At 47.7% G+C, this 21,216-nt stretch overlaps 1 protein-coding gene across 1 annotated transcript in view; it reads left to right on the top strand.

Moving 5' to 3' along the window:
* Positions 1–5,142: 5,142 nt before the first annotated feature.
* LOC101921456 (scavenger receptor cysteine-rich type 1 protein M130-like) overlaps positions 5,143–21,216 on the top strand; it is a 28,119-nt gene continuing 12,045 nt past the window's right edge. Inside the window, exons 1-7 of the mRNA XM_027783803.2 lie at positions 5,143–5,292; positions 11,150–11,464; positions 13,019–13,327; positions 14,935–15,249; positions 16,059–16,370; positions 16,796–17,113; positions 17,863–18,177. Of these exons, the coding sequence (XP_027639604.2) occupies positions 5,196–5,292; positions 11,150–11,464; positions 13,019–13,327; positions 14,935–15,249; positions 16,059–16,370; positions 16,796–17,113; positions 17,863–18,177 (1,981 nt within the window). The 5' untranslated portion in view covers positions 5,143–5,195. The remainder of the gene's footprint in view (positions 5,293–11,149; positions 11,465–13,018; positions 13,328–14,934; positions 15,250–16,058; positions 16,371–16,795; positions 17,114–17,862; positions 18,178–21,216) is intronic.

Raw genomic sequence — 21,216 nt, 5'->3', positions numbered from 1 at the left:
CCTTAGCATCGCGTATTAGCTCCATCTATGTTTTGTTTTAAGATAACAGCAGTTCAAAGATGCATACTTATATAGCCCCCAAACAAGTTTTGGAGCAGACTGTATTAACTCTAGATAACAAGATGTGTGTTTATCTTCCTCACCCACTTTCACAGACCTATGGGACTAAAAGTCTTAAGACCTGGAGGAGTCTTTTAGAAATGAATACAGCCTTCTGCACAAAAAGGTTCGTATCCTGATTAAGTCCATTCAATAACGCTGTAGGATAAATATTTAGGAGTTTGGCTTTACCTGCAGCAGTTTGACAGCTTACGAGAAGCCCTTACCAACAGCACTGTCTGGTAAGTGGGGAGTACAGCAGCTCTCCCTGAACGCTGCAGAGCAAGTGGCTATGTTGGCTGGGGCAGAGGCTCCCCCACCTGCCCACCTTTTGGGGCCAGAGGGGCTGACGGGGCAGCAGCTGAGGGCCAGCAGAAGCAGCTGCAGGATGACAGTCCCTGGAATGCTGTCCGGCTGTGCGGGCTGGAGACCCACAACTTATAGGCAAGGATCTGCTGTGCTTTGCCAGTTTAACTAGTGTGCTCTGCCAGTTTAACTAGAAACCCAACACCCCTGGAGCCAAAACTGCAGAAAACAGAGCTCTGTGGAGACCCAGTTCCTGTCATCTGAGTGGGCTCAGTGTCTCGGCATGTGGTAGACCGAATTAAAACAATCGGGCTATAGCTATTTGCCTCCTGGTTTCTTTGCACTGAGTGACATATTTTAAAATTCTAGGTTTTAATGTGCAGCAACCATAAAGGTATAAATTGTACATAAATACAAGAGAGCTGTGTCCAAAGGGATTGGTGGTAAAGATCGCAGCTGCGAGCTGAAATCTGGAGAGAAGTGTCCTGTGGATCACATGCAGATTTATGGATCAGCTCAGGCACTGCATTTCTGTCATAAAAGCCCATATCAGATGAATTTGCCTGAATGAGTGGTGCCTACGTGTGTGAATGGAAAAACGGTAACCAGAAATCAGATCAAAGGAAGGACGGGTAGGTGCTGAAAGGCAACATGCAAGAGTCTTCCGGAAACACACATGGTGTGGAGACCCTCAGTCCTGTGGGTCCACAAGAACACGGAAACAGAACAAGAACCTCAAGTCTCTTGGCGTTAACCAGCATGCAATGATACCAACAGTGGCTTGTGTAACTTCGACTGCCTCCCAGGATGCAGTGACTTCCATGCACAAAGATAACAGGATTGCATTCAGACCTACTGAAAATGGGCCCTAAAGGCTCCTCCTGAGCTCAGCTGGCAGTCCTGGTGTGCCAGCCCTTGGCATACTGCATGGGCCTCCCAGATCCTGCTCTAAACAGGTAACTGTTGGTGTCTGCATGGGAGGCGGTAACTGAGCGTTCCCTGTGAATAGTTATCTGCTATTCATAATAACAGATTAATTCTATTAACAGTTTAACCAGGAAAAGATGATCTAATAAACATCAACTGTGGTCTTCGCTGACTTGGACACCTGTCAGCAAAACTCATAGTTCTACTCATGAAACCATCTTGCCCCTGCTTGTCTTTTTAGGATTAGCTCAGGCTCATCAGTTGTTGTCTGCCCGAGTCCCATCTGTACCTCACTTGACCAATAAATATTCCACTAATATTGCTCATTCCCCCTTTTGTTGGTTGCGATGTAGGGAAATCTGGGATTTTACATGTCTACAGCGGAGAGTCCATTGTCAAGTACCAGGTGAAAATGTCACATGGCAGCTATGGAGTAAGGGCTTTTTGTCTACTCTACAGCAACATTCTCTTCAAATTTAGATTTACTTCTCTGGGTAGTTCCAGGGAACAGTGGAGTTTGTAGTTCTATTGCGCCTTGCACTATGTATTTGCTGTGTTTTTACAGCAAAAGTATGGCTTATACAGAAGGTCTGTTGTGGTAATTCCTGAATTATGGGGCAAGGGAATTGAGGGGACCACCTTGGCTGTCAGGTTCACACCTGTGTTAACTGAAGGAAACATGTCCAGTAATTCCTTTCAGTGATTATGACCTCGGCCTTTACTACAAAAGTTTCTTTCTGTTACTATTTTTATTGGAGGTTTCTTCCAGGAGCTCATTTTTCTGATTGTCAGAAGCCTCCTTGTGACATCCAGTCTTACATATCTTCACACCAACTTCATACTTTTCTTCACATTACACAGCCCTGCAGTTAGTGTTAACCTGTCTGAAGATACTTAGATGCAGAAGTTTGTTTTCTTAGACTGACATTTTTTGTTAGTCTCTTCATCACCTTTTGACTGTAAGACAGACTTTGTATTCCTCTGGATAGGCAGACCAAGATGTTTGTGCTTAGTGGAGATGGTGCTGGATTTTTTCTTCTGCTGCCAGAGCACAGAAGATGCCCCCGAGTGCCTGTCTATCAAGACAAAGGATACCAACAGTGCTGATGGGTTGTGCAATGCTAACCGCTGGGTTACTCTTCCATAGAGGAACATTCTGTGTCTAGTGAGAAGATACCCTTAAGGTCATTCACAACTGTTGCTAGGTAGATAAGGCTGGATGCAGTGTCATGTTGCTGTTGAACTTGTTCTTGAATACATGTCTTCTCCTGGTGGGATAGGAAAGTGTCCTGTGGATCACCTGGAAGCACATCCTGGTGTCACCAGACATATTCAAGACTTGTTAGAAGTCATTGTGGGGACTGTGGTTTTTAGATAAGCCCTCATGCCCATGGGGCACAGGGAATCCCTGCTGCTGCTGGTCTTGGCCCAAGTGACTACCAGTCCTGATGACATGCCTCTTTGTAATGGGAAAGAGAAGCAAAGGGGAGTACAGCTTCTCCCCAGCTGGGAATTCTGGAGTTCTAGCATCCACAGGCACTGGCATGTACCTGGTTCCTTGGTCACAGTGCCCATGAAGGAGACTCCAGCCATCAAAGGGCTGCATGCTGAGAAACAGATCTCACTCTTAGACTTCCTGGAGAGGTTTTAAAATGTCAATGAGAATTCTGTTGACAGCTGGTAATCAGCAAGGAAAAGAGTGCTAAGTGAAACCACTGAACCTCGGTACAGGAGTAGGCATTGTGATGGGTACCTTGTCCTGGTGTTGGCTGGGACGGCGATTTCCTCCCCAGCAGCTGGTGCGGTGCCGTGCTTTGGGCTCGGCTGAGAGCGGTGCTGGCAGCCCGCGGCTGGTTGCAGCTGTGGCTCAGTGGTGGTTATACTAACTCAAGGACTTCTCAGCTCCTCAGGCCCTGCCAGCCAGCAGGCTGGGGGCACAAGAAGCTGCGGGGGGCACAGCCAGGGCTGACCCCAGCTGGCCAGAGGGATATTCCATACCATAGAGCGCCATGCTCAGTATATGAACTGGGGGGGGGGGGGGGTGGTGTGGGCTGGTGGATCACTGCTTGGGGACCGGCTGGGCACTGCTCAGTGGGTGCTGAGAGATTGTATTGTGCATCACTTGTAGCTTTATTTTTCCTTTTGGATTTCTTCCCCCTCTCCCCTTCTCTCCTTTTCGTTACAATTGTTGTTGTTATTATTATTATTATAAATTTTATTTCTATTATTAAATTATTCTCCCCTCAGCTCACAACTTTTACCTTTTTCCCAGTTCTGCTCTCCATCCCACCAGGGGAGAGCAGGGCTGAGCAAATGGCTGCCTGGTTCTCAGTTGACAGCTGGGGTTAAACCACAACCCTTGTCTGTCTCTCATTAACACACCTGTAGTGTTTTCTTCCTCACCCTGATTAGACTTCCAATAGAGTGGCAGTGACTGTTTTTCAGAGGTCCATATCAGGCAGCAGAAGCAGGCTGCTCTGCAAGAGAAGGTCACCCAGGAGCCAACACTGACAGCAAGCCAGGCATGAAGCAGGTCCCTCAGCAAGAGGTACAGTCCCACAGTACCTGAGCAAAAGTAGAGTAGGTGCAGTGACTGCAACCAGGTTAAGTCGGCAGTCCTGGCAATCTGGACAAAGCCGTGGTAAGATAGTAGGTCCAAGATGAAACCATAAAGTCAAGTTAGCAGTTCAGGGTCAGTATGAGCAAAGTTCACAGCTGGACCCAAACTTGGCTGCCATATAGCTCTAGCAGAGACCGCAGACAAGTGTCTGAGCTCCTGAGTAAAGAACAGGGAGCCTCTAGCCAGACTTCTCCCTGCTCTTCTTCATGCAGCTCTCTCCACAGCAGTTTGACACTGCTGCAAGGTTATACAGACCTCGCATGGGCAGGCAAAGCCCAGGGAGAAGGGGAAGAGGCTACAGAGCTTGTTCAAAGGACCTGACACCCTGAATGTCACAGAGCTTGGGATTCTAGCTGAACACCAGACATGCCATCAGGCAAAAGGCATGTGTGTGTCAGTGTCATAAAGAGGAGCGTGTGTTTAGATGGGAGTAAGCAGACAGCACCCTGCAACTTGTTCCAGTTGCCAAGAATGAGCAACTGGAAGTAGCCACGGTGTGTTTAACAGCAGCTTTTATTTCCCTAAATTCACCATTCTAGAGTGAATGAGCAAGTAGGCAGAGCTACCAGTATACATAACTTGAAACAAAAAGAAACTCAGCAGAGGAAGCGGGAGCTCACGTAATTTGCACCCTGGGGAAGATGGGCTTTCAAGGGCTTCTGCCCAGACAGTCCTCAGGTTTGGGCTGAATAAGGAAACCCTGAGCAGCGCTTGCCTCCAAGACAGTGCAAGTATAATTTTTTACTCACAGAACCACCACTGATGATAAACATAACTTCTGTTGATTTTATAGTAAGAGTACGATTTCTCCCAAGGAGATGGATGAGCTACAAATTTAGGGATTTTCTTCGTCTTTTTCTTTTCTGAAGTGACTCATAAAATGACCAGTGTTCTGCACTTTCACATTACTTTGCCAGGTGAGAAATAACCATTTTGTGTACTGCTCTGCCTGTACAACTGATATTGGTCCCATAATAAAACAAGGCAATACCAATGGCGTCAGAAGTGCAATCGTCCTTCATATAAGGCCATAGGCACAAATTTCAAATTTTATTGGAGGTTTTGGTTCCTTCAGATTTGAGATTAATCTGCTGATAATGTCTAAAAAGGTGAACAGTATTTCTATTGGTTCCTTCACTTAGTTCATGCTAGCATGTGAACCTATATATTTCCTCCTTTGTAGTCATTCGTGAGGCACAGAGAAGCCCATGCAGAGTTTGGTCTAGGCAGTGCCTGATAGAGCATGATGTTTCATCTGTCTGCAATCAGGATGACAGCAAAAGGACATCTTTCTACTCCAGTGCTGTGGCTGCTTCTCCTCTCTGTTCAGGCCTCCCTGGGTAAGTACATACTTTTTTCACATAAGGCAGTGAGATAGGAAAATACTGTAAATTCAATATGAATAAGTTGTTATTCCATCAATCTGCCAGGAAAAGTGACAGGAAGGTGTTTAAATACATTTCTGTCTTTGATTCAGTCTCCTTGGCAATCCTGAGAGAACGAAGAGTAAGCCATGTGTGATGGTTTTGTGTTCTACTCAGACATCAGTGACTGGCCATTCTCACAGGAATTCGAGCCCAGGTTTAGTAAACAGCCAAACTGTAATGGAAACCAGCTAGGTATCCTTACTACTGCCTTGCCTCCCCTGTTGAGCTCTGTGTATACAGAATTAATAACTCCAGGCTTTTATCCAACATCAGTAAGATGATGTTGTGGTGCTCTGTGTGCCCAGTGGGGTTTGGCTGGATAACGTACCGTCCCCTCCGTTGTTCCTGTATATCTGAAGCTTACCGCTATTTGTCTCTGCTCTTCTAGAGCTCTGTGTACATGTTTGAAGCTGATAATAAAAGACTGATTTGGAATCCTCATCTTTTTCCCTGTACACGTGGAGGTGGCACTTTGGTATTGTGGTGGTGGTTGCATCTCCATATAACAAGAACAAGACTTTGCTGTGGTTGATATTTTGATGTAGCATGGCCCTAGTCTTAAAGGTTCTTACTGGTTGTGTGGATGTAGTCATGGTTCAAGTGGATGGGAGGAGGAGGTATAGGCCTTTCTGTGCAAAGGAGTGGGAAGAACAATATTAAACGTTTGTATTTAGACCTCTTTGTAGCAATGTTTGAGTGTCAGCTGAGCAGTACTGTAGAAATGAGAGTAAGTTTTCTGCCAACTTCTTTTTAACAGTGATGGTATAAATAGTAATGGTAAAATAGAGACTGACTGGCAGATGCAGACAGGAGTAGCTTTATCTTGAGACCATCAGCAGCACCTAGGAGCCACATCTCTGCCCTGGCAGTGCATCCCCACGCCGCTGCATCCCCCGCCGCTCACGCGGCCCCTTGCTTGGGTTATGCTGCCTCTGCGCCCAGCCCTGCATGCTGCCGCGTGTTGAAAACAGCAGGTGTTGGATTATTTAAAAATGTAGTTGCAGAAAGGTTGATCGGTCAAGTGAGGAGCTGTGTGTTTTACTCCTGGATATGGCTTATGGAAATAGTTATCTTGTTCCTTTAATAATTTACTATGAACTTCTCTTAGAAATTATTTCTCTTTTAAATACACATACTTTTAGCTGTGAAAACTTTTTCAGACCATGTTCTGCAAATACACTGTGGGTTGCTCTCCAGAACATCTTTCAGAATAGTTTTAAAGATTATTTACAGAAAGATTATACTCCTGAGACAACAAGTTGCAAGTACAAGGGATTTTGTAGTGATCAGAGGCTCGTGCTACGTGTGTAAGAGACTTTCTTACTCGGGAAACTTGAGGAGCGAGGCTAGTCTACAGAAAAAATAGGTTTTGTAAGTTACTAGCTGTCAGTCACTTGAATAATGTACCTTAAAGTTTTTGTATTTCAGAATCTAAATAATAAAGAATAAATTGTAAGAAAGTCCAGCACTGTCAGCAAACAGGTAAAACCTTTTCCCTATGTATAAGAGGAAGTCATGTGTCAGAGCTACATTGTCTGTGTCTGATGCAGCAGGCAAGAATCAGCCTACAATCGGACAGAGATGGAGGCAGAATCACTTCTTAGTTGACTAGCAGTTTACTCTGGGAAGAGAAATGAAGCAATAGTTAGTGACTGAAGGAAGTGGCTGCGTTAGCATCAGTTCATGGGCTGGTATACTGACAGGGAACAGAGAGAGAAATTAGGTCTGGTTTCAAATGCAAATAAAAATGACATATTCATGTTTCAGTCTCAAATGACAGCAAGCAGTGTGATACCTAGGAACAGAATCACAGCATGTTTGGGGTGGGAAGGGACCCCTGGAGATCAACCAGCCCAACCCCATGCTAAAGCAGAGTCACCTCGAACGGGCTGCACAGAGCTGCGTCCAGGTGGGTGTGGATGCCTCCAGAGAATGAGACTCTACAGCCTCTCTGGGCAGCCTCTCTGGGCAGCCTCTGCCAGTGCCCCATCACCCTCACAGTAAAGTTCTTCCTTGTGTTCCGATGGAACTTCTCATGTTGCAGTTTGTGGCCGTTTCCCCTTGCCCTGTTGCAGGGCACCACTGAACAGAGCCCGGCCCCATCCTGCTGACACTCACCCTTAAAGTACTTGCATGCATTAATAAGATTCTCCCTCAACCTCTCCAGGCTGAACAGCTTCAGCTCTCTCAGCCTTTCCTCGTACACAAGATGCTGCCATCCCCTCATCATCTTCGTAGCCTCTGCTGGCCCCTCTGATGTGCCTCCCCAGGGCAGAGCAGAGGGGCAGGATCCCCTCCCTCAACCTGCTTGTCACACTCCTCGTGCCCCCCAGGGTCCTACTGGCCCCTTGGCCACACAGACACACTGCTGGCCTATGGGCAACTTGCTGCCCCCCAGCACTCCCAGGTCTTTCCCCACAGAGCTGCCTTCCCACAGGTCAGCCCCAGCTCATACTGGTGTGTGGGGCTGTCCCTCCCCAGGGGCAGGACCCTACACTTCCCTTTGAACTCCATGAGGTCCCTCGGTGCCCAGCTCTCCAGCCTGGCCAGGGCTGGCTGAATGGCAGCGCCGCCTCTGGGGTACCAGCTGCTCCTCCCAGTCCTGTATCATCAACAAACTGGCTGGGGGTGCGCTCTGCCCCTTTGGCCGGGTCAGTGATGGACAAGCTGAACAGGACTGGCCCCAGCACTGACCCTGGGGAACCCTGTGAGCTACAGCCTCCAGCTCAGCTCTGTGCTGTTGTCTGTGATGTTTTATACCTTCCACCTTGGAGGTTTGCTCTATACCATTTCCATAAGTTAGCAGGTTCTGAAGAAACAGCCAGACAGAAGACAGGGGCAGCAGGAGCCAGCACTCTGCAGGTGACAGTGGCCCTATGATGGCCCTTTGGCTCTTTCTGGGCACAGGTCCTGCCTACCTGGTGCTCTCCTTTGGCCTGAGGCGCTGCTCGGGCATGCAGCAGCCCTCAGCATGTGCTGTTATGGGAGCTGAGCGAGTGGTCACGAATGGAGTGAGGATCAGAAGGGTAAAAGTGAGGAAAAACTTCTGGGTTGAGATAAACACAATTTAATAGGTAAAGCAAAATCTGTGTGTGGAAGCAAAGCAAAACAAGGAATTCATTCACCACTTCCTATCACAGGCAGGAGCCACCACTTCCCATCAGCCACTTCCAGGATGGCAGGACTCCATCATGTGTAATGCTTACTTGAGAAGACAAATGTAACTCCAAATATTCCCCCTTCCTCCTTCTTCCACCAGTTTTATAAGCTGAGCATGATGTCATATAGTATGGACTATCTGTTTGGTCAGTTGGGGTCAGCTGTTCTAGCTGTGTTCCCTCCTAGCTTCTTGTGCCCCCCAGCCCACTCACTGGTGGGATGGTGTGAGCAGCAGAAAAGCCCTTGGCTCTGTGTAGGCACTGCTCAGCAGTAACTACAACATCCCTGCATTAATCAACACTCTTTTCATCACAAATCCAAAACACAGCCCTATACGAGCTGCTATGAAGAAACTTAACTCTGTCAGCCAAAACCAGTACAGCACCAAAGATATGTGCTTCTGTGACCTGTGGTCCAGCCGCACTCACCGGCACTTAGCCCTCCGTATACACACATGCACACCGACTAGTCACCTCACGCAGGAAAACAGCTAGAAACATTTTACTGAGGAGACATAATGGACAGTGCTGCTTAGGTGCAGGGTGTAGCCAGACAATCATACCGATCAGCAGCCCACCTACCCACCCCTGGCTGCTTCTCACAGAATCACAGAGTGGCTGAGGCTGGAAGGGGCCCCTGGAGCTATCTGCTCCAGCCTCCCACCCAGAGCCAGCTGGCAGGACCACATCCAGATGGCTTCTGAGTATGTCCAAGGGACCCAACCCCACAGCTTCCCTGGGTAATCTGTTCCAGTGCTCAGTCATCCTCGTAGAAAAAAAAAGCGTTTCCTGAAGTTCAGAAGTAAGCTCCTGTGTTTCAATTTGTGCCTGTTTCCTCTGGTCCTTTTGTCCACCTAACCTATTTTCCCACACTTCCTCCTACCCAAACATCCTTGATCCCTCCCTTTCCCCACCTTTGATTCCTCTCCTAAATGTTCCATCATAAGCCTTGTGCAAGTCCAAGATGCTCTTCCCATGCATCCCATGGTGTTCCATCCCCTTGAGCCTCTACAGTGACCGGGGAAGCCATTGCGTTGATCACAGCTGCAGAGCAGAGCTGGTGGCTCTGTTGGCAGGGTCCCAGAGAGGGTCAGGGCAGGGCCACCCCTTCACCCATTGTGCCTCTGTTCTCCTTTGCACGTGGAGACAAGCTTTCTAGCACATATCCTAACAAATGCATGCCATTGTATTGCTGTTTAATTACAATGGTGACTGTTTTCAAGGAATTTGGCAGAAGGTTTGGGCGGGTTTTTTTTGTTTCAACAATTTTTTTCCACAAACGTCTACAGAAAATCATTGTCTATGTCAATTCAGAACCTTAACTCACCATGTTCTGTGATTCTGTGTATACTTTTCACCAAAGCAGCTATGAACCTTCCTGTAAGTAAAGAAACTTTTTAATGAAAATATGTTCCAAAACTCTTGCCTTAGAATTCCTGACTCGGAAAAAAAACTAGATTAAGACAGTTCCTGAACAAGTCAACTTTTTTTCTTTAGGTGTCATTACACCTTAGACTACACACTTCAGTTTTTCCAGTGTTGACTGTGTCTGTGTAAGGTGCAGACTCAGACCTGTTCCCCTGCATTTCTTGGGTCCCAGTAGGTTTTTGTGTAGCTTGGCTTCCTAAGGACTGCGTCTGGGTCCCACCGTTATTCCTGCATTTGACTGTAACAAAATTCTTTGTGTTCTCTACCTTTTAAATCCCTGTGCTAAGCTACTATATGGTATTTGAAGCATCTGTAGTAGCAGACCAACATTGTAGAGCAAGAAACCAATGTGTGCATCTTCCCTCTTCTGTCAGGCTCTTTGTCAAGTGCTCTCTGGTTACTGCAATGTTATTTTGTGAGTCCACAGGAAAAAGAACTGGGAAAAGTGTATCCATACCAAAGGAAAGAGGCATGCCTGGGAGCAGAGCAGGAAAAGAGGGTTCTTTGGGCATCAGCCCCACTCCAAGAGATGATGGGGCGTGAGGAACAACATGAAGACCTACCTGTCCTTCTGCTGCTTATGCTGCTGCATCTCCTGAGATGGCTTGCCCCCCCCCCCGCCCTTAAGTAATCCTCTTCTCTTGTTGGGGACCCTGTGTCTCGAGCAAGAAAGGAGGGAACGAATAGAGAGTATTGGAACACTGAGGTGCAAGTAATAGTTTGTCTGAGAGGAAGAAGCTGAGGCAGATGAGGGAAATTGCTTCTTCACACCGTACTGAACATAGGAATGAAGGAATATGGGGATGTGCCCAGCAAGCATTTTCAGCTGAGTATCATCATGGCAGAACAGCAAAGAAAAAGGAGGCGTTCCTGTTGAAGCCGCTGTGAATCACACAGCAGGGACATCACTCAGCATTTCCGAGCCCTGTCAGGTCAGAAAAAGAGAAAACTCACCAGTCATTAGAAATAATTTACGTTTTAGCAGTATGGTTAGCTCAAACTTGTAAATACAGACACAACTCCCTGCAAAAAAAGTTTAAGTTGGACTATTTAGAAAGGTGAACTGAATAAGTCTAATTTAATAGTAAATTAAGAGTAGTAATAATCTCATTAACCATATGCAATAGGTAATCATGATTAGGCACTGTCCTTTCCATAACCTGGCTCTGTCTCTGTGTACAAAGGTGCTGTTGAATTGAGGCTGTCAAATGGAACTGGCCCCTGCTCTGGGAGAGTGGAAGTAAAATATGAGGAGCAGTGGGGAACTGTGTGTGATGGTGACTGGACCATAGATGATGCTGAGGTTGTTTGTAAGCAGTTACGATGTGGATCTGCTGTTCAGGCCCTTGAACAATCTCCTTTTGGAGAAGGATCTGGACCGACGTGGCTGTATCGGGTTGATTGCCGTGGTGATGAACCCAATCTCTGGAACTGTTCACATACAGGATGGGGTGCTTTTACCTGCCCTCATTACTATGATACTGGAGTGATCTGCTCAGGTAAGAAGTCATCCAACCTTGTATAATGGAAAATGTTACAGGGCTGAGATTAAACTTTGTCCTAGCTGGATAAAACCAGGTACTGCGTAGAGGTAATGCTTTCTCCATGGCCTCCGCTCCGCCAAAGCACGTTGCATCAGCATTATGTCTTCTACTGACTGTCAAGTGTATGGCTCCTTTGCTGGGGCACAGCAATGACATAGAAAGGAAGCAGACATAGTAAATGACATAGAACAGGACAAGAAACACTTGGTTTCTATCACAGCTATCCCAGGCAACAGGTAAGCAGTACTAAACTTGTCTTTGACCAAGAATAGGAGTTAAAAAAGCAGATGTAGGTGGAGAAGCAAGAAAACGCTATGTTGTGCCATACAGCTACCCTTCTCCAGCTCTTTGTGTAAGCTAAGACAAGACAATCTACAAAGGCAAAAAACTCCAATGTCTGTGTGGCTGCCTTCCTCTGCAAAATGTGCTTGGTTTTGCTCTTTGGATAAAGGACCATCGCAGGAGGTGTTTCCTTCCCAGCTTCAGGACTTCACATTTGTCCTTTTTGATTTTCATAAGGTTCCTGTCAAGCCCATTAATCCAGCCTGTCTAGGTCCCTCCAAACGGCAGTTCTGCCCTTGGGGTTATCTCTCCAACCCCCTAAATGGATAAGAGTGCACTCTCACCTCCTCCAGGCTCTTGGAAAAGGTTCTGAACAGAGCAGTTCCCAGGAAGGGCCCAACAAGTGGCATTCCCGTGCTGCCAGCCCCGGGGAGAGTGCCACCCACTGATGGCTCCTCTCTGAGCCTGATCCTCTGGTTAGCTTTCCAGCCGAGTAGTTGTCCAACCACCCAGACTGTAACATCCTAGTCTGGATACAAGGCTATTGTTCAAGAGAGTGTCAAAGGCCTTGCTAAATGTGAAGTAAATGGCATGCACTGGTCTCCCCCCATCCACAAATCCAGTCACTTAAATTTATCAGAGAAAGTAATGTCACACAGGCATGATCTACCCTGGGTAAATCTGTGCTGCCTCTTCCCACTCACCTTCCTGTGCCCAGAAATGTGTTCCAGGAGGATTCACTCCATGCTTTTCCCAGGTACCAAGGGAGGCTGACCAGCCTGTAGATCACCAGGCTGTCTTTTTAGCTTTTTCCGAGGATGGGTGCAACTTCCTGTCTTCTTTCTGGGACACTTTGGTTTCCTATTCATTTGAACAATGGAGTCTCAAGGACACACACTAGGAAACGGCTATTTATTTATCTGTTTATCTGGGGATTGCTGCTCCCCAAGCATTTGGCAAATGTTCAAAACTTCCCTTCTTCTGTAGTTTCCCAAGGATTTAGTATTTTCACATACTAAGAAATCAGCATTCCTGCACACAATTTTCTCTTGTTAGTGGCATACAGGAATTGCCACAATGGTTATTTAAAAGCGTCAGTGGTCCTCACAGAGGTGAGGTGTCTTGCTCACAGCGGTGATTTGTCTTGCCCACAAAGTTATGGGAGTTTCTAAATCAGGTCAGTACAACCAGCCCTTGATGATGGATTTCTCGGAATTTTTTTCCCAGGTTTCTCTGAGCTGCGTCTGACTGGAGGGGACACTGCCTGCTCAGGACAGCTGAAAGTAAAGCAAGAAGAAACCTGGGCTACGGTCTGCTTTTCACATGTGGATTTCAAAGCTGCCTCTGCTGTATGTAACGAGTTAGCGTGCGGCCACGCTGTGGGTATCTCGAGAGGAACTCACTTTGGAGACAGAAGTGAAGTGACCTGGCAAGAAGAGTTTCACTGTGTGGGGAATGAGACTCACCTGGCACACTGTCCAAGGGCGCCGCACCGCAGCGAGGCCTGCTCGCATGGTGCCACTGTGGCGTGTTCAGGTGAGACTTCGGACTGAGAGGCATCATTCATAGGTGACATTCCTATGTCGTCTTCCTGTTGACCCACAGTTCAGACCCGCCTCAGGGCTCTGGGGTGCTTCCCCTGTCGTGCCTCAAGCCACCCAGGGAAGGCCAGGGCACAGTCGAGAGCAGCCCAGCCTTTTCTCGGTTGCTCTGCCGAGAGCCCGCGCCTCACACAGGCCTTACTGTCACTTCACTTCTGCACCAGGGGTGCTGATCTCAAAAAGGCTGTGACTTATTTTATGCTACCAGAGGTGTGCACTCTATAGTGCTGAGAATTCCTTCCATGTCTTTCTCATGCACATAAAAGGGGAGATGGCCAGAGCAGACAAGCAGGAACATGGAGAAACGGAATTATTTTCTGTGCTGCCAGTGTGTGTGTTAATCCCTGGCATTTCAATTAATCATGAAACTGGGAGAGGTGCCATATCTCCAAAAGGTTAAAGGAGGCACAAGTTACAAATCTATTAAAAAAAAAAAGTTGTCAGAGGCCTGGATGTCTTTAGATGTGACTGTCAGATAACATTATTTAAGAACTCCATATGGTCTATGGCTGCTCTAAATACAGCTAACTTACTGCCAGCCACTACCAAAATGGTGAGTAGACCTAGCAAACACAACTTTTTTCCAAGGGCACAAATCAAAGTGAGTAAACTGAGCATGGGGCAGAGCTGCTACAACATGCTGCCACCAGACATGCCTGGGAAGGACCAGTTCAGCCGCCCCCCAGCTGAGCAGCGGCAGTCTGTCCAAGGCTGCTGTGGGCACTTCCCTACAGCCATGGTGACCTGCAGCCCCAAACACCGAGCTGTGCCCACCAAGCTGTGCTGAGCTGTGCCAGCCAAGTTGTGCCAGATGAGCTGTGCCCGCTGAGTGGCCCCGTTAGCTGAGGTATCAGTAGCTGGCAAGTCTTGATTCCTGCCTCCGCTTGCAAGAGTCACAGCTTGGAGCAGAAATACAGGTCTTGTTGGGGAGTACGCTGCAGGGACCAGGGAAGTGCAAGTGACAGCGTGGGAAGGCAGCGGGGCTGCACAGGGCCAGCAGCAGGGTACCACAGTCCTACCCATGCTGCACTTAAATTACCGTGAATTTGCCTGTGGGCATGGCCCATTGTGTTCAGAGTTTTGTGCTGTGGCATGGATGAAAGCTGAGAATTGCACACAGCAGCTGCTGCTTACTAGGTAGTGTGAGATGACCAGCTACTAGGAGAGAGAGAGTGTTACTGGGAGCTCCTGCTGTGAGTTTCTCACATGTTCCAAATGCAAGGTGTGATGTTGGAACTGCCTCTGCAAGAAAAAAATGTTGCAAGGTAGCAGCAGTATTGTGGGAGGAGGAGACAGCAGAGCAGAGGAGAGGCTGAACTTAAAGAGTCAAGACACTTTTAGTCATGTAGTGCAGGCTACAGCATGGACAATAAAGACTTATTTTCAGAGCTGGCTCATGAACATCCTGGTCTAACATGCTTCCCAGTAACTTCAGACATAGCAACTGCTAGTTCCTTGCAGCTGCATCCCTCTTACAAATTTCAGTGCAACAGCATGCACACACACAAAAGTAACTGCTAAGTTCCTGTATTCTTCCTGCAGGCTATGGTGGGTACAGGCTGGCAAATGGCAGTACCACATGTTCAGGGAGAGTAGAGCTACTTCATGGAGGCATGTGGGGAACCCTGTGTGACTACCTGTGGGATTTCCCAGCTGCCAATGCCCTCTGCCAGCAGCTGGACTGTGGCGTTGCTGTGCTGATACCAAGTGGACGGTCCTTTGGGCAAGGAAATGCATCTGTCTGGAACGGCACATTCAGCTGCAAGAAGAATGGCTCCCACCCGAGAGACTGCCCTGTGAGTGTGCTGGGTCACGATGAGTGCCCTGCCGGGAGAGAGGCTCGTGTGGTATGTTCAGGTGAGCAGTGGAAAGGTCTAAGAGCAGAACAGAAAAATCTCTTTGAGGAAAAATACTGACCCAGACTCCAGAGGGTGTTTGTGGAGCCAGGCTCTGTCTTTTGTCCACTGCTACAGGCATTTCCAGGAGTTGAGCTGCACTTTCACTCATGCCACAAGGCTGCTCTCTGTGAAATGCTCCTGGTGTCAGGGGACAGCAAGAACAGGGCTGCTCCACCAGGTAGGATGAGTTGGGGGCAGAGGGTGAGAACAACACAGGCAGCATCCTTATGCACCGAGGCACAGTCCACACCACCCGCACAGGGGAAGGTGCTGATGGCAAGGTCTATGGTCAGTTCCAGACAAGGCAAAGTAATGAATCAGATGTAGGGCCCAGCTGGAGAGGGTTGGCAGGATTAGCGAGAGATGGGACTGGAGACAGTTAAACCAGTCACATAGTTGAGGCAAGGACTGAAGGTCTGGTCCAGTTTCAGAGCCTTGGACCAGCAACCTGGGGGTGCACAGCTGGACACCCCAGCTGAGGCTGGTCAGAACAATCAAGGTCTAATGGCTCAGCCAGAGCCCTGAAACCTGGTGCCCTGAGTTTAAAAATTGCAAAGGGGACCAGATCCTGATTTCTAGTCGTTCTTCTCAGTAAAATAGGATGGGCTGAATTCTAGGTATGAGTATAGAAGTTGCAGTGGTCCAGTGGAGTAATTTTTGCTACTGAATGCTAAGGAGAACTCATTCCCTTTTCCCAGTCCCTTTCAGGTCATGCCCATGAGCAGTTACCGGTGCGACACCTCAGTGCTCACCTTCTTTTGTGTGCAGGGTGCCCGGGGGGCAGGTTGGTGAATGGCACCACGTGCTCTGGCAGGGTGGAGATCCGCCATGGAGACACATGGGGAGGGCTCTGCCGCTCCCACTGGAATTTGCAAGCTGCCAACGTCCTCTGCTATCAGCTGAACTGTGGCTATGCGAAGTCAATCCAGACAGGAGACCGTTTTGTGGAGGAGAGTGGGCCTATATGGAGAGATGCTTTTCACTGCGAAGGGACAGAGTCCTGCCTGTGGGACTGTGCTCAAGTGACTTTGGGCAATCCAGCCTGCTCAGCCAGAGAAGCAGCCACTGTTGTTTGCTCAGGTAAGTCAGGAGCAGCCATTTAGGCAGTGCAACTTCAGACCAGAGCACGGCTGGTGATCTCGCCCTGCCAAGCAAGTCTGGTATGTCAGCCTATCTTTAATGGCCTTTCCTTTCCCCCCTGCCTCCAACCTTTACTTCAGCACAGAAACTTCATGTAGTAGAAGGCTTCACATTATTTAGATGTGCCTGACTCCTGACAGGATCTAGTCTTTGAGCTAGGGAAGCCTTTCTCGCTTCCCATTACAGACCCTTGTGTGCATGCAAGCAAATAAATCCTTAACAGATGCAGTCTCCTTAACCAGTGGTGAGAATTATTCTTTTACCAGCATAGAGATTTGTCTTTCCCATCTTTCCTGCGTGTTATTTCTACTGCAGTAAGAGTGGCAGATGTTATTCAATACATTTTCCAATTCTCTTGAGCCCAGGTCTTGATGAATCGCTCAGACTCTCAGGTGGTAACAGCCGTTGTGATGGGCGTGTTGAGATCTCACTCCATGGCACGTGGAGCAGAGTCCTGGATGATGACTGGGGCATTAAAGACGCCCATGTGGTCTGCAGGCAGCTCCAGTGTGGAATTGCCAAGAAAGCCTATTACCTCCCAAGGTCTGAGCGAGGCGTGGGTCATGTTGGCTTGAGAAACGTCCAGTGTGCTGGAACCGAGACTCAGCTGATGCTGTGTAAGACCTCCCTTTTCCAGGCAGAGCCAGCGGGAGTTGCTGAAGATGTTGGTGTGATTTGCTCAGGTGAGTTACTGTGCAAAAGGTACACGGTGCTTCCCAGGGCTGCCTCTAGCCCACCATGATGTGGCCTCACCTGGTGTTAAACAGGCATGGGGCTGAGCTTGCAAAATCCACCTGCTTCTGTACTCTAGGGGACAATGATAGTTAAGGAAGCAAATGTAATTTACATAGTGTTTCCTTCATTTGGATTTGTTAGAGGATTTATCCCACACAATCAAAAAAAAAAAAAAATAGAATACAGAAGCCATAAGAACACTAATTTGGCCATGACTGCCACGCATTCTGGCTGTCGCTTAGGAATTAAATAGGTGACATTTTGTGACATTTCTGTATGTATAGATAGCTGCAGTCTTTCCAAGGTAAATTAGAACTGTTTCTACTCTTATCTTGTAATCTATCTGTAACAGAAACTGTCTCTGTCTCTGCCAAACTAAATGAGTTTAGATAGAAAACAGCTTCTCCGGCTTTCTAAGATAAGGTGATCTCTGCATATACTCGCTATGACTAGACACTCCTTTTCTGCAACATCTCACAGGAACTGTTCAAACATTTACTTGATGCAGGAGTAGGCCTTCCCTTTTGTGTGGTTTTAGCATCACAGGCATTCTACCCAAGAAACCATAACACAAGAATATAACACTGGAATATAACAAGAACGTGATGCCTTAACAGTGCTTTAAACGTGCATCCATTGCACTGGCCTGTGCATCACTGTTACGTTGCGTGCTGACAGCTGGGTTTTCTCCCTGCAGGTAGCAGACGGATCAGGTTGGTGAATGGAACAAAGCGGTGTGCTGGGAGAGTAGAGCTTTATCATGATGGCATCTGGGGCACCATCTGTGACGATAACTGGGATCTAGCAGATGCTAATGTTGTTTGCAAACAGCTGGGATGTGGACATGCCATCAAGGCATTTGTATCTGCTCATTATGGTGAAGGCTCAGGACAGATCTGGCTGGATGATGTGAACTGCACTGGGGCTGAATCCGATCTCTGGGCATGTCCCTCTAGGGCATGGGGTGAGCACAACTGCCAACACAAAGAGGATGCTGGAGTCCTGTGCTCAGGTATGTTTGGAAAAGCCTTTTCTGAGTCTGTGGGTTGAAAGGGAAGGGTTACATGAAGGAGAAGCAGAGAATAGAGGAGAGTTGCTTGGACAGCCTCTTGCTTTCTAGGCTACAAGCATAGCTGGTCAGCCCATCCCCTTGGTCCCACCAAGATGCAAAGGGTCTACAGAAGTCCTTATTTTGCATTAACACACACATGCATATGTGTGTGTGGTGGAGTGGGATAACTGGGTGGTAAATTTGAGGGTTTTGGTAAAGATTTCCACAGCAAAGGGCTGTGTGTGTTCCTTGTGTGGGAAAGGCCATCAACTGCCATGTCCCCATTACAGTCAGTTATGACCGGCTCTGACACCAACAGAAATAAACCTTTGGGCCCCACAGCAATCACCGATCAGAGGAGCATATGGTGGCTCTGCCTATGCATATTTAAGACAGAGTGGCAGCTGCAAGAAAGCAGAAATGAAGGAGAAGTGGAAAAAGACACTGCTGGGGACATGGATGAAGACATGGTTTCTGTGCCAGAGGAGGTATGCTGTCCCTGTGGTAAGCCACACTGGAACAGATAAACTCCTGAGGGCACTGCAGCCTGTGGAGCACCCACAGTGGAGAAAATACAGTCCCTGAAGGGATTGCAGGCTGTGGAGCATGCATGCATGCTGGAGTAGAGGAAAATGAATAAGAAGCCAGGAGCAGAAAAAAAAACAACCTCCTGCACTGCCACCCTCACTGAAGGAATTGGGAGGGAAAATAAAGGAAGTTAGGACCAATGGAGTGGATCAAAGGAGTTTCCCTAATGTTTAATTGTTAATGTTTTCTTTTTTCCTTGTTACCCAAAGTAATAGTTAAGATTATATTAAGTGCAAAAAAAAAAAAAAAAAAAAGTTCTTTTTCCCAAGTGGAAACTGTTTTGCCCATGATAGCAGACAGTAAATGTAGGAGACACTCCAGCAACACTAGTACCTGGCATGCCCTGGGACTGGAATAATTGCTGCTTGTGGGAGCACCTACAGCTCATATTGGCTGACCTGGAAGTGGACCCTGACACCTTGGAAGGGGAAACTGGGGGCTTATGATGAATTAAAAAACCGAGTCCTTTCAGCAGCCCTAGTTACAGTAATTACAGAGTCCTACGGAAAAGGGTATGCTGCTCTGCAGACTATGACCATTCGATGGGTCTTTGAGCATAAATGGAGAAACTTGCAGTCACTGCTCCAGGGAGAGGCCTCTGCAGTGGCTGTGGCATTGCTGGGACACCAGAGCAGAAGAGATAGAGCTGAAAGCTTCAGACAGCAGGGCTTTGGGGAGTTCAGGTCATAAGCCACTTGTAAAGATCATACTGCACAACGTAGGAGGGCTTTGGGACCAGTTTATGGAGAGGTATGTTGAACAGTGCCTAATTGTGCTGATTCTACAAACAAAATACCCCTCTGAAAGGACTGGGAAGGAGCGAATAATCAACTGCAGTTTCCTGGACTGCTGGAGTGTGGTCACAGGCAAAGGGAGAGAGATCCTGAAATGCTTGTGATCATTAATGTTAGAGCTTGGGTTCTCCACTGGCTAGGCACAGCTACTTGTGCCCCTCTGGTACCACCTGGGGGGATGCCCTGCTGATCAAGTCAAGGAGTGACTTATGTATACCATTCTGGAGTGAGGATGCCAGAAGAAGAGTGCAAGCTTAGCAGCGCAGACTAGGATAATACTGAGGAACCAGCAGCATGGCCAGCCTCAGGAAAATGAGAATGGGAGTGCTGTGTGTGCCCCTCCTACACACTGAGACTTAAGGATGGATCTGAAAGAAAAGGGAGACAATATGAGAGACTGGAAGGAAAAGCCCTCTAGGTCCATAGACCTAGAATTTTGAGCACAGGAGAGAGGTGAGAGCTTATTTAAACCACTCCCTTTTGCTACCCCCACTTTTGGACCACTTTGTGCTCTGCAGCTGATCTGAACTTACTGCACTGAGGGGTGGTGTCCCCTGGCCTGGCAGTGGATGAAGTTAACCAAAGTTATTAGGCTGGCCAGACAAGGTGGCCAGGCACCCTTGCCTCAACAACACTGTGCACTGGGTCAATACTGAACTATAGCAGCACTCGGGGCATCTTACTATCCCCTCTGTGTAGCAGTGACAAATAAACTGTCCTTGGAGTAACTGGAGGAGAAACACGCCCAGCTCTGGAGGAAGGGAATCTGAGCTTGAACAGGCGGGTTTGGCACACCCTATTTGCTGCCACTGGCTCTACTACCCCTGTCACCCTTGACACTGACTTTCTTGACCACCAGAGATGGATGGATGGGACAGAAAGGCTTCAGGGTTTTTGGAATAGGCACTGTGGCTTGCACAGGTGAGAACAAGCTATGGGACTCCCCAGGACTCTCTAATCATCCAAACATTGCTGAATTTGCTTAAATAGATCCCGATGTCAGTCCTTTGCCAATCCAAGCGATTTGCTGAAAGCACTATCAACCTGACCATGGGGCTGCCAATAAAATCCCCTAAATAATTGTTTCCGTGGGAAAGCAAGCGGTGGTCTTAAACACACACCATACAACAGTGCTGTTTGACCTGTGTGGAGTCTGCTGGAGGATGATGGTTTACAATAGACTTCAGAACTCTGAATGAAGTCACACACCCTTTAGCTGCAGCTGCTACAGTTCCAGACCCATTGCAGCTCTTGTATGAGCTAGAAGCTAAAGAATGTACCAGGTATGCCATAACTCATATTGCAAATACTTTTTTTTCTCTTTTCTCTCAATCCCACTGGTCGAAGATGCAAGACCTCAGTTTGCCTTCACCTGGAGTGGTGTGCAGCACATCTGGAACCAGCTGTCCCAAGCGTGGAAACACAGCCCTTGCTATTTGCTATAGCATCATCCACCAGATTTTAAAGCAATAGCATTCCAAAGAACTTTCCTCTAACTTGATGATGTATTGATTGGAAGAACAACTCCAGAAGTACTAAGTACAGGGCTCTAGGTAACCATACCTTTCTCAGTGCTGCGTTTGCCATCAAGCACTCCCAAGTAAAAAGGGCCCCTCAA

Source organism: Falco peregrinus, chromosome 6 (genome assembly GCF_023634155.1).
Source record: "Falco peregrinus isolate bFalPer1 chromosome 6, bFalPer1.pri, whole genome shotgun sequence".
In the NCBI taxonomy this organism is placed as follows: Eukaryota; Metazoa; Chordata; class Aves; order Falconiformes; family Falconidae; genus Falco; species Falco peregrinus.
The sequence above is the reverse complement of the archived record's forward strand: the minus strand, read 5'-3'. Positions and strand labels throughout refer to the sequence as shown.